Source organism: Nannobrachium achirus (genome assembly GCF_963921795.1).
Source record: "Nannobrachium achirus genome assembly, chromosome: 17".
NCBI lineage: Eukaryota > Metazoa > Chordata > Actinopteri > Myctophiformes > Myctophidae > Nannobrachium > Nannobrachium achirus.
Genome location: NC_137824.1, coordinates 61,346,834 through 61,360,301, shown reverse-complemented (window position 1 = coordinate 61,360,301; position 13,468 = coordinate 61,346,834). Strand labels below are relative to the sequence as shown.

The 13,468-nt window shown below is 42.3% G+C and overlaps 1 protein-coding gene across 2 annotated transcripts in view; it reads right to left on the bottom strand.

Annotated features, from left to right (window-relative positions):
- LOC308302599 (ribosomal protein S6 kinase alpha-2-like) overlaps positions 1-13,468 on the bottom strand; it is a 50,282-nt gene that overhangs the window by 4,801 nt on the left and 32,013 nt on the right. For both annotated transcript variants that reach the window (XM_080746856.1, XM_080746855.1), the window contains 4 exons: positions 9,411-9,494; positions 9,130-9,298; positions 6,031-6,064; positions 68-580 (listed from right to left, as the gene is read on the bottom strand). In XM_080746856.1, coding sequence (XP_080602982.1) covers positions 68-580; positions 6,031-6,064; positions 9,130-9,298; positions 9,411-9,494 — 800 coding nt within the window. The remainder of the gene's footprint in view (positions 1-67; positions 581-6,030; positions 6,065-9,129; positions 9,299-9,410; positions 9,495-13,468) is intronic.

The window sequence follows — 13,468 nt, the reverse complement described above, 5'->3', positions numbered from 1 at the left end:
TATGGGTAATAATAATACGGTCGCAATAATAATAATTATCATTATCATCATCATCATTATAGCTTACCAATAAAGACATTCTGGGGCTTGATATCACAATGGAGAATTCTAGGATTCTGACAATGAAGAACTTCTAAGCTCTGGAGAACTTGATATGCAAGCTGTTTCCTCTCCTGTTCTGAAGGAGGGTTGTGATCACGCATGTATTCTTCCAGGGTGTATTCACATAACTTAAGAACAAGGTAACCAAAGTTCCTATCCTCTGCATGGCCAACATATTTTACAATTGAAGGATGCTTAAGCTTTGTAAGACATAAAAAAGTTGTCTCATTCTTCAGCACGGCAAGGTTTCTAATTGTCATTTTCTTCACTGCGACTTCAGTGCCATCATCCGTTAACCCCAAGTAGACCTCAGTTCCATTATTCCCCGTTCCTACGAAGAATTCCTCGCTTTTCCCAAACACAAAACTCCCAACTTCGACAACTTCACAGTCACCCTTTGCAAGCTTCTTAAACTGTTGCTTCCATCTTTGACTGGTTGGGTTCCATTTTCGTGATGTACTGGAAGAGGTGCCATTCCCTGTAATGGTAGACATGGAAAGACACACACACACACACACACACACACACACACACACACACACACACACACACACACACACACACACACACACACACACACACACACACACACACACACACACACACACACACACACACACACACACACACACACACGACTGTCTGAGCTAGATCAAGCCATAGGAACAGACAGCTGGTGGTGCATTTAGGCAAATTAGTTGTAAACATTAAAAATCGATTTGTAGCCAATTGTCAAATCAAATGTATACGACAACAGGATTTCCTTCCTTTTAGTGGAGCGGCTAACTGCTTGTTTTCGTCAGAATCTTTCAGTTGATGATAAGAGCATGAGAATTGGCATGAGCAGTCTCTGTGGGTCACTTGACAATAACCCACCCACAGCTACTTGGAATTTCAAGATGGCGGCCATTTTTCAGGATGACTGCCGCCCGACACGTGGATCTTTAAATGAAACATTTCCTCACACAAGTTTATTGGGTTCCTCAAAAGGCTCTGTCAAGGGAGATTGTTTGACTGTGATTTGTCTGACTCCTTGCCCACAACCTGTCCAGTTTGGTAAAACCTGCCAGGAGTTGCCTCCCACCAGAATAGCTCATAGGGTTCACTGAGGTACACAATCTCCTTAACCACAACAAGGTATTTTAACTAACAGCCATTACATTTGTCAAATACCAGTAAGACGCCTAAGGGCGAAAGGCGAGGTCGCTTTTCGCTCTCGCCATCTGTCTTGTCCATATATGGATTCTGTTAGAGTGGTTGTCCAAACAGGGCATCATCTGGGATACAATCCCCTTCATGCCCATATATGGAGATCCCTGCTCTGAGTATCTGACATCACTAATCCCTTTTATGCCCATATATGGAGATCCTAACAGAATCCCATTTATGCCCATATATGGAGATCTCTACTCTGAGTATCTGACATCACTGCAATGTCACAGTGACACATCACCACAGTATCAGGCATTAAACGTATACATATATACATACAGACAAGGTGTGCCGGTTCTGACAGTAAACTGCGACCTATGGTCGCAAAGGGTTGGGGAAAAAAATAAAAAACATTAGCAAGTTGTGGTGCTGAACGGACAGTGCTCCAAAATAGATATTGAGCAATACTGAATGATGCAGCAGCTTTGGCTGACACTGCCACGGAACCATTGCAAAAAGAAACAATACTGAGGAACTAAACTGAAAATGTGCAGTGGAAGCAACGGGGTCAGCCCAATTACTTCCTCATCGACAAGAGCAGGCAAAGAGTGGTCTCTAGTCTTTGATTCCACAGGCCTACACCTGAAAACACAGAGGACAACAGGGAATAACTCTGGCAAAAGAAACATGCAAATAGGTTCTAGCAGGGGCAACTTAAAGGCATGTGCAACTGAGTCCATATCTGAAGCACTTACACCTTCCAGTACATGCCTTGGTGCACCCACATTTGGTCAACTCCCAACAACTCTCCGCAATAGGTGGAAGTGGTGTCCAGAAGACTTTCCACTCCTCGTCCTGTTTCACCCATCCCCAGTTGGATGGGCTCGGCATTTGTGGATGTCGCTTCAATGCCTGTCCCCACACTTATCCAGCCTCATAAGAAGCACATAAGCATGTTTGGCATGCTCTTTGAGTGCTGCTTCATCTAGTCGGGTTGGACTAAGTAAGATAGGCCGAACATTGATCTTATGAAATCATGGAATATTTCTTGTAATGGTATCATAACCAGTACGATCGTGCTCTCTGCTGAATAAACTCGGATGAATTAGTTTCTCCTTGTTGACCTGATGACAAATGAAACATCTGTCCCAGTTAGTTTTCTCAACTGTTATGATGGCTTCTGACATGTCTTAGGCTCCTTTTTCCACCTTTTACAAAGCACTTTGATGTATGGGATACAACTAAGTTCATGCCTTAACCCTGCACTTATTCTGATCGTTCATCCAATGCCATTTAAATCCTGTGCGATCTGTACACCATCCGGTTAACTAAAACCCCATTAACCTTGGCTCGGCTCTCCCGCACTGGCACAAGCTGTACATTCAGGTGCGGCTATCTAACTGTTTTGGGATGAATTAGACAGCATTTGGGATACTAACTTTCAATAAGCTTACATTGAACCCCATTCAGTTTAACAGCAGTGATATATCACCAGTGTGCTCTGGTAGTATTCACTCTTTTCTAATCTGATCAACACAATTGTATTGTGATGTGTTAAAAGTTATTCCTTAGCATAATCTAAAATTAAATTACACCAAATCGTCCTTAACACAATAACTGCCGGGCGCCGCTAGGTGCCGCTAGAGTGCCAGCCATTCTCCCGTAGGCAATCACTATCACATCCGGGTCGCCAGCCTGAGCTGGCTTGGCTTTACACTGGAATGAGTGCTATGCTAGCGAGCCGGAGGAAGTTAGCTTTCAGTTAGCAATCGGCTATGTAATTTTTTAGAAGACCGATCTAAAGTTATTCAGCCGCCAAAAAAACTTTTCTGCTGGCCTCGGAACACAATCCGGAGAAAATCCGCTGTAAAGATGTGTTTTTCTATTGGAGTGGGCGGCGTGGGGCGGCCTTTTTTTCCCATTACGGGCCGTGTAAACAGAATCGCGGCCTTGTGCTTGGATGGGAAATTAGACCGGGGCTTCCGTTGATGCCTCCGATTATTTAATTCATTTTACTAAAGGAACCGAAAAATGTCGGTTCTTGTAATCCTTAATACGTCTTGCTGAAACAGCGTTTTTTTGGGGGGGCTCTAAACTTTTTTCTAACCCATTTTCAATGGAATAAATCATCGGGCCAAGTAGAATGGCTCGTTGGGAAGCGGTGGAGGAGCCAGGACCACCCACGTCGCTGCTAGCAGCTCAGGGTAAGCGAAATAGATTCAAAAATTAGTATGGGAATGGAAAAAAGAACCGAAATTATTCGGTTCGGGCACTAAAGCAGTTAACACCTTCCCTGCCAAAAAAGACGTTTCTATAATAAAAACGTCTTTTTAACAATGGACCTCCCTGCCAGACGTCTTCTGGACGTCTTTTTTTTTGGAGCGGTGAAAGCGCTCCCAATGAACAGGTATATCCGTGGGTATGTGGCTGGCTGGCTGGGTGGGTGGGTGGCTGGCTGGCCCTGTCCGTAGCCTGGGCAATACCTTGAGTGGCCACACACAACACACTAGTTAAAGGAGGGGCGCTGTTTTGTGCAGGCCAGGCACACTCACCACTCACTCACAGGCACAGTTTACACTCACTCACTCACTCACATAGGGTACAGCTGCTCAAATTCACCGCTCCACTTCGAACCGAGGTTTGATTTTTTAAATAATAATAAAAAAAAATTAAAAAAAAATTTTGGACCTCAAACAGTGTACTAGGCATGATCGCGATCGCGAAATTGCATGTTTAACCCCCATGGCAGCCATGTTTGTTTACATTTGAAGAAAACATAAGGGCTCCTTTCTCCTGAATGCCTGGACGGATTTCCAAGCGGATTTTTTTGTTTGAAAGCTGTGAAAAGCATGCACATGCATAGTGCATGATCTGTGCACGAATCTGTGCACCAGCGTGCACACTATTTTTTAACCCTTTGTACCCTTTGGTGGCAATATAAGAGGTCCCACTTTGCATATGGCACTGAAGAAGTTAATGAAAAATACATACATTTCTTTGAGAAAATGGATCTTTTGAGGATCCAGGGGTCAGCCATCTTGAAAATAGAATTTTCAAGTGGTTGGAAGTGTTTTCCTGTCATAGAGACTGCTCATACCAATTTGCATGCCAGCTTGTGTCACTAACTAAACAATTATATTGCTTAACTGCTCCATTTAGGTGGTGGCAATCTTGAAAAGTGGCCACCATCTTAAATTTTAAAGTGGCTGTGGGTGTTTTCTTGTCAAATGAGCCTTTGAGACAGCTCATGGCAATTTTCATTAGATAAACCATTATATCACTTAACTGCTCCACTAAGGTGGTGGCCATCTTGAAAAATGGCCACCATCTTGAAATTTCAAGTAGCTGTGGGTGGCTTATTGTCAAGTGACCCACAGAGACAGCTCATGGCAATTTTCATGCTTGTATCACCAAATAAACCATTATATTACTTAACTGCTGCACTGAGGTGTCGGCCATCTTGGAAAATGGCCGCCATATTGAAATTTCAATTGGCTCGGACAATGTTCTTGTCAAGTGACCCATGGAGACTGCTCATGCCAATTTTCATGCTTTTATCATAAATTGAAAGATCGTAGCACTTATCTACTCCGCTATTTAGCCTGGTTCCAGCCCACTCTCAGAGTGGACTGTTTCTCTGGTCTGGTGTTGTGTTCATAATAAGCGCTTTTCCCGTCCGAAATTATGGCTCCTCCAATGAGCGCAGGGGCTGGGGGTGGGTTTAACGAATAACCAATCCGCTACCCGTTTTTCAAGCGACGTCATCATCATTGAGTCATCATCAGAAGACGAGGTGCTTTGCTTTGATCTGTAGTAGAGATGGACCGATTGCAAAATTCTTGGCCGATACCAATCCACCGGTTTTATGAAGGTCTGACCTGCCAAAACCGATTTTTTCGATACCGATTTCTTTAGCTAAGAACTAGAAAATAGGGTTGCTCCAATACCCTTTTTTCAGGCCAAGTAGGCCTACAAGACATACTTCAATTTGAGTACCAATAAGCTAGAAGAACACTGGTTACACCCCGCCATTCCGAACATTGACTTCTAACCCTAACCCTAACCCTAACCCTAACTAACCCTAACCCTGTTTCGGAATGGAGGTGTTTCGGAATGGCGGTCTGACACCAAGAACACTAATGCCAAATCAATCACAATAGTAAAATATCCAAAATCACAGACAATATCCAGTCTAATATGACTGTCTGGACTAGGCAGGAGGAAAGCAGGTGACGTATGTTTTTTTTCCCCTCCTTTTTTGAGACAACATTGACACAGGATTATGGAATATATCCTTACATTGCAAAGGTAATCATCACCATCTGTATTCTGTAGGCTGCCACTAAGTAGACTGGCTGCTACTTGCTAATGTTTGCTTTAGTCACAGGACCAGAGCATCATGATGTGCAGTGCCATAGACACAATTGGCATAAAACCGGTATTTATGTCAGTGACCTGCCGGTCACCGTTTTGGCCGGTTTGATATCATACCTGCTGATTTTTGATATTGGCCGATTCCGATTTCCATCCCTAATCTGTAGTGATTGGTTTAGAGAAAGTCAAAGTCCCTCCCCTCCAGAAATCGCTCAAACAGGGCACAATGTCAGACTCAAACTTCAGCTGAGTCTGAAATCAGGCTAGGCGGGGAAACTGGACAACAGGGGCATTTCTGCCTAATAGGGTTAGTCATTTGGGATCAATATAAGTAGGACAATAAGCTAGATGTTAATTCGGTTTAATATTGAAGACATCCATCAATTCATAGTGTCAGCTCACCTTCCATCCTCCTTGAATTCATGGTTGAGTCCTCCTGGAACAGAGAGAGGATGTTAACATCTCAGCTTATTCTCTAAATGCTTTGTTTTAGTCGGAGGCCATAGGGAGATAGAATGGTAATTTCATGCTAATCAGTCTAAAAGCGCCACATTTTGCACAGATGTAGGCCAGGGCATGCTCTAATGATTAAGCTAGGGCGCCCGAGTCGACTTTCTATACAGGAGGAAAATACCCAGAAAAACTTTTTTTTTCTTTCTGTGTATTTAAGTAGGATGTGAGGGGTCTAACTATGGGTTTGTCATGATGCTGAATCCATTGCAAGCATTTGTTTTGCACAAAAAAACATTCCTTGGGCTACAAATGGCCCCAGAAAACGATGGTTTAGTGATGAAAAGTGATGAGTCATCACTTTTGATAACTTTTCACAGTTTTGTGGGCGTTTTACCCGTTGAAAAGCAAGTGATTTATTTCCTGGCCAGGAATGCATTATTTACTTTCTACATTACAGTCATTAAGCCGGCATGTGGTCTACTGAGGTCTCAGAAACACATGCGTTCTCTCCAGGAGCGGCCTCACAGCACATCATTTCCACTAAGGGTTAGGGTTAGGTTTAGGCACAGTTTTACTGAGGTTAGGGTTTGGGTTAGGTTAGTAACAACTCACCATAAAAATACTCTGTTGCAAGTAAAAGTCACAGAATTCAAAATATACTTGAGTAAAAGTACAAAAGTATTGGCATTAAAATGTACTTAAAGTATCAAAAGTAAAAGTAGGCCAACTCATTGTGCAGAATTCCCATTTCAAGTTTTCAAATGTATAAATAAATATCTTTTGAAAATAGCAGATCTACAAGCTCATAATGCGTTGCATCACAACGCATTGTGAGCTTGTAGATTTGTTATTTTCAAATTAAAATAGAGTACAAAAAGTGCCGTTTTCAGAATCTAGTTGGCCCTGGACAGCAGACGTCTCTTTGTGTCACCACTTTGAACACACGCACGCGTGCGGGGAGATCTCCTCTGCCACACCGCACTCTCTGCTAAGCAGGAGAAGCGGAAAATTGTTTATTGTGACTGAAGTTGATGCCTCGTAGGGGCTGAGAAATTCTGGTCTAGTCTTTGAGTCGGCCGACTGAGCTAGATGGGGACAGCTTGCGGCAGAGCTTATTCAACATGCTGTGTGGAAAAGTGTAGCCTATAGGCTACTTTCGCACAGTTAGTGGACTGTTCACTAAATTCATTTATCCCGGGTAATAATAATAATAAGGGTAATTAATTATATCTAATTATAACACATGTTTCTCTCTTTCATATTTTATTTTGAAAGAAAATCCTCTCTGAACTGGCTCAGGCTTTTTTGCATAGCCCCCAAGGATACGGGATAAGTGGGCACTAGGGACATCTGGGCACCTTGATGTAAAGATTTGTCCAAAAGGTTAAAAATACAATATTTGTAAAATATCAATTCAATATTTTATTTAAAAAAAGCAAATGTAAAGTATACATGATGTGAACATGAACAGTACATCATTATAATACTTTATTATATCCTTCAACTTCTTGTTTATATCCCAAATGACTGGATGTACAGGTTTTGTAGTGATTTGTAACATTATTGTAGAAAATAGAAATATTAGACATTATTTGTCAAAAGTTTAAGCATATTATATACTTTGGTTAGGCTTGTGTGCATGTTGTGGTTGTAAATAATGTCTGCCTTACACACGCACGCACGCACGCATGCACGCACAGATGTACCATGCAATGTGTGTTACTTTGCACAGGTGCAAATAGAAAAAAAAGAAAGATGATATTAGGGAATCAAGTTGAAGTAATGCTTCGACTGTTTGAGAGCAAGCACCAACAACATTTTCAGACATGTCAGAATTCTTCAGATCGCCCCTGGCCAATCAATAGGTCCTCCCAAAACACCCTGTACACTGAACGACAAACGACACCAAATGGTGTTCAAATACTGCATGACAAAGATCACAAATTGGGCTTGCCAGAAGAGAGCCAATTTTCGTCACAGTTTAGCCCCATATAGAACCTCACCCGTCGCTGTGTACTGTTGTGCTCCGAGATGAGGTCCTAGAAACATGGCCGCTGGAATCGGGCGACAGCCTCCAAATCACAGTTGGGAAACACACAAAACGAAATTTTGTCTAAAAAGTAACAGCAGTTCCGATAATGTTTACAAGCCTGGAAGTTGCAGCTGGAATGGTAGCATTAGCGGCCCCTCTGGTCGAATGTCTGTTCGAATGCAGCGACGGTTGGGGCTACGTTCGACCAGAGGGGCCGCTAATGCTGCCATTCCGGCTGCAACTTCCAGGCTTGTAAACATTACCGGCTGACAAAACTAGCGATTTTAAGGGGTTGTTTCATGCCGCAGTTCATGTTTTATGTACCGATGTGAGGTTTTTACAGTCTGGGAGCTCGGAACTGCCGTTACTTTTTAGACAAAATTTCGTTTTGTGTGTTTCCCAACTGTGATTTGGAGGCTGTCGCCCGATTCCAGCGGCCATGTTTCTAGGACCTCATCTCGGAGCACAACAGGACGCAGCCAGTGTTGCCAACTCCCCAGTAACGGATGTAGCTAGTGGCTCTTCCAGAAGTAGCTAGAAGTCGCTAGGGGTGGGGTGCACGCGCGCGGCGCGCACGTGCACACAAAAGCGCGTGCACGTGAACCTATGCACGTGCACATTTTTCGGATAATAATTCGAATTTTTGTATTATTTTGCACCACAGCAGTACCAGTAGAGAGAGAAAGAGATGCGGCGTGCACGTTTGTGTGTCACAGAGGAGCAGGCAAGCAGCAAATGGAGGCAGAGAGAGGGAAAAGGAAGGAAAAATAGGGTTTTATCTCTGGCTCCTGTAAACAATATGTGTCTCCAAATCAGCAGAAAAAGTAGCCAGATTTGTCTCTAGAAGCTTTTCACTAATTAAGTCTCTAGGGGGGTCTGGAAAGTAGCTAAATATAGCGACAAATCCTCTAGGTTGGCAACACTGGACGCAGCGACGGGTGAGGTTCTATATGGGGCTAGTCACAGTTTAAACCCAGCTGTAAATACATGTCATGGAGATAATATTAGGTTCTTACCCAGCTGTTAGCTGACTCATATATCTCCTTCTCTTTGTTCAGAGTACAAGTCTCCACTTCCCCCTCGCTCAACTCATTTGACGACAACCTTGATGACGACAACCTTGATGACGACAACCTTGACTCCAACCTTGACTTCAACCTTGAGTATGGGCGGAGGTGGTCTGAACTACTCATCCAGAAAGAAAATGACAAAGTCAGAGTGATAACTGTTCAGCTGGTCTGGGGTCAAGAAGATGATTAGCACAGATTGCATACTATCTGGTTTCTGATACACTCACAGCTTGTCGGCAACTTTCTCACGGAGCTCCTGGGGGAAACGTTCATGCCAAGGCTTCCTCCTGTTTGCTGCAGCGAAGTCCCGCCTGAGACAAAGAGAATGATAGAAAAGAGACATAGAACGAGGAGGGAGAAACATTGAGGAACAGTCAGATATTAATATATTATAACATACAGTATATGTAACTGTACAGGTGGAAAAGTGAGCTAACAGCTACTTTGTGTGTGTGCTAGCTCTTCGTATTGTAGACTAGACCTCTAAACATGACCAAAAATAAAAGCCCTAACATATGTCTTGCTTCATTGTTGTAAGAATTGTTGAATCATATAGCAGTGAAGTGAAGGTACGCTCATTTTGTGTGGGCTAAAAACGCCCCCACAAAATTATGGTTTAGTGATGAGTCATCACTTTTCCAGTTTTGTGGGTGCCATTTGTAGCCCACTGAATGTTTTTCGTGCAAAACAAATGCTTTCAATGGATTCAGCATCATGAAAAAACCCTGGTTTGACCCCTCACATGCTACTTAAAGCAGATTTATTTTTTGTATTTTTTTTTTCCTGTTTAATAAGGTTAATGGGACACACACTTTCAGTTCTTGTATGAAGTTTCCCCCGGTAGTTGAATTTCAACCCTTTAGAACATATTATTACACACATTTAGAAACATATTGGTGAAGAAATTTCTTGGTAACAATTTAGTTTGCAGATTTGCCAAATATCTGATAAAATCCCCTTATTATAGAGAGACAATGTCACAGACATTTCTCCATTTTAATCCTTAGATGCATGACCTCAGGGGTTGTTATTCTTCAATATCTTTAAAAGTAAAAGTGTTAATATTTTCATATTCCAGGTATTCCTCATAAAACATGTTTGTGACATGAGGCCATTTGCATTTTTATTTATTCTTTCATTAATTTTGAGAAATTGCAGTTTTTGTATCACTACCCCACTCTTCCATGAGTGGAGTCAAAAATTACCCCAATTAAAATCAATGCATTTTTGCAATAAACTACTTTGCTCTCACACATAACTCATACATACTTTTGCCTAGCAACGTGATTTCAACTTTACGGCTTGAGCCTTTTTTCCGCTAATAGGGACGAGCTGTAATTGTTGAAGCCCCGCCCCCTCGGTCTACTAAACGCATGAAGCAGCTGTCACACTTTGCTCTCACACGTAACTCTGGCATCATTTTGCGTAGCAACGTGATTTCAACTTTAAAACGCTCACACGACTTGGCACTTTTTCCGGCCAATATGGATGAGCTGCAATTGTTGAAGCACCGCCCTCTCTTAAAAGTCTGCTGTTTCCGCCTGCCCTGACGGTCGCTTCTTGCCCTTAGGGTGTCTTACTGGTAATAGTAGTAATAATAATAATAATAATAATAATAAAAAATAGTAAAAAAGGCAAAGAGGTTTAGGGATAAGGGGTAAGGCGTTGTCCCTATCGATGCCAAACTTTGCACACACAATCCTTGGATGGCAAACCAGAACCTCCACCCCTCATTTCTCACATGGCCCTCTTCTAGCGCCACCATCAGGCAGATTTTTGCAAAACACATTTTTAGACACTGCTCCTACACATTTTGGCCTAAAATCACACAAAGTCATGTCATCAACATGGATCTGTCCCATTTCCCATATTCCCTCCTGATTGGCTACCATTGCCTTCTAAAGTTTCTGTATGCAACCTGGCGGTCGCTTACATACATAGGCTACATATTATATGATAAATGTATCCTCTTTGTCTTTATTTTTCCATTCCCACAACAATATACATAAAGAACAGAACACAGATGCATTCCTGGCGGTTTTAATGGGTTAATGTAAATTGTGTGTTAAATTTTAAATCCACAAGTCATTACACACTGGCGAATTAGCAATGTGACACAAATAAGGGACCCAAATATGCAAAATATTCAGCCGTTGAAGTTTTGAGCTTTTTTCTCTACACACCTACCCCAACGCGAATATGCGTAAGAAAATGTAATACAGAGATTTGTGGTGCGAATTGTTTGGGGCTGGAATCACACATCACATCACAGCACAGCAGATAAGTACATTTTGTAGTCCAGTACTTTTACTTCTATTCCACTACATTTCAGATCCTTTTTTACTCAACTATTTATTTTAAACCATTAGTTACTAGTTACTTTGCAGATATAAATTATAATAAAACATACATAAACCATAATATTACAAGTAAGACATTTGAGTACTTTTTTCCACCACTGACAGCAGTACTAGCAAGCAGCCACACAGAAGAGACGAGACACGGAAAAGGAGAAACACCCCTTCGGGCTCAATGCAATGGGATGGTCCCTCGACCATGCTCTCTCTCTCTCTTTAAATTGGATAAGTGAGCTTGCTTTGATACAGAGAGAGAGAGGAGTTCGCCAGTGAACGTTCGCAAGAGCGAATAAATAACAGCTGCTTTTTCGCTGCGCGGAAATTCTTGGCCGGGGGGAAGCTTGTATTGACTTTGAGGTTTAAAAAAGCGAATTATTCGCTTAGCAAATTTGCCCCCGGTGTGTAAAGACCTTAAGAGTAAAAATTAGGACATTTTAATCAGATTAATCACAGCTTAAAAATGTATTAATCATGATTAATCACGAATGTCCAAAATATGCAATTTCTTTCTGTATATTGTTGTGGGAATGGAAAGATAAAGAAAACACATTTATCATATGTATGTATGTATTCTTTTCATGTATTGTGTAGCAATAAAATACAATAGGCCTATGTCTAAATCACTGGCTTACAGATAATTATTGGAAATTAAAGACATATGAGTTAAAGAAAGTAAGACATGATGACAATGCCTCTGAACATTGGCTTGCAATTATTGCACTTATCCAATAATATTAGGCTTGACATTCAGGATGCGAAATAAAGTTGCCCTTTTGTGAGGTGGAACTTACACGTCATTTAACATGAGGGGGAGAGGATCTACCCAGTACCTACTATTTGTCATCTAGACTACAGATAAAACATTCAGTTGACACTTGACACAAGCAGAGAAGTTACAGCTGCCTATTAATTTGTGATTGCCAGTCAAATCTCGGTTAGTCTCGCGTAGCCAGACAATAGGGGTGTAATGATATAGTAACTGCATCGAAATATCGTTTTTAATTTAGAAAATCGAAGTATATGATGATTTTTATTTATATTAGGATAAATGTGCACGATGGTAAAAATGAAACGGAAGTGGGGAGGAGGCTTCACTTCCGCTTTAACCGGATACTTATCATTCTTCTTATGTTACCCCAGACTGTATGACGGGAGCATTTGTCAGTCAACAGTCTGGCCACGCATGCCAAAACTGGGTCAAATACGCATTCTCAACGAGCCACCGTTAACCTGCTGAAACTTACTTTACCTGTAAAGTAAACATTTCACACAACATACACAGTTTATTCTGAGAATTCAGAACATGCTCAGCCCTCTGAGACTCTCATGATGGCGCCGGGGGCATGGCGACATTGTGCTGCTCTTTGTTTGTTTGTTTGTTATATGTTTTACGTCTGAGCGAGTGGACTGTTTGCAAAAATACGAGAGAACTGAGCTGTTACACATTAGGGACAGCTTCCAGTACCCCCCACCGCAACTTTTGTTTTCGTCCAGTGACTTCGTGGGCGAGACAAACAATGACGACCGCAGTGGACAACGCCGGAGTGCTTCAACGAGGAAGCGAGGTAGGAGAGGCGGAGCCTTGGTTAGGCTTCGTCGCCGTAAACTCCGCAGCCCTGCATTCTCCTGTCCAACGTCAGGTCCCTGACAAACAAGATGGATGAACTATCTTTTCTCGTCAACTCCAGGCGTGATGTCTCGGACTGCTCCGTGCTCTGCTTCACGGAGACCTGGCTGCACGGGCTCATTCCCGACACAGCCGTTGAACTACCGGACTACGCTCTTCACCGTGCGGACCGCACCGAGGACTCGCTGAAACACAGCGGCGGGGTAGTTTGTTTTTACGTCAAAGAAGGATGGTGCACAGACAACAAAATTCTTCACCGTTCATGTTCCCCGGAGCTCGAGACTTTAAGTATTCGCTGCAG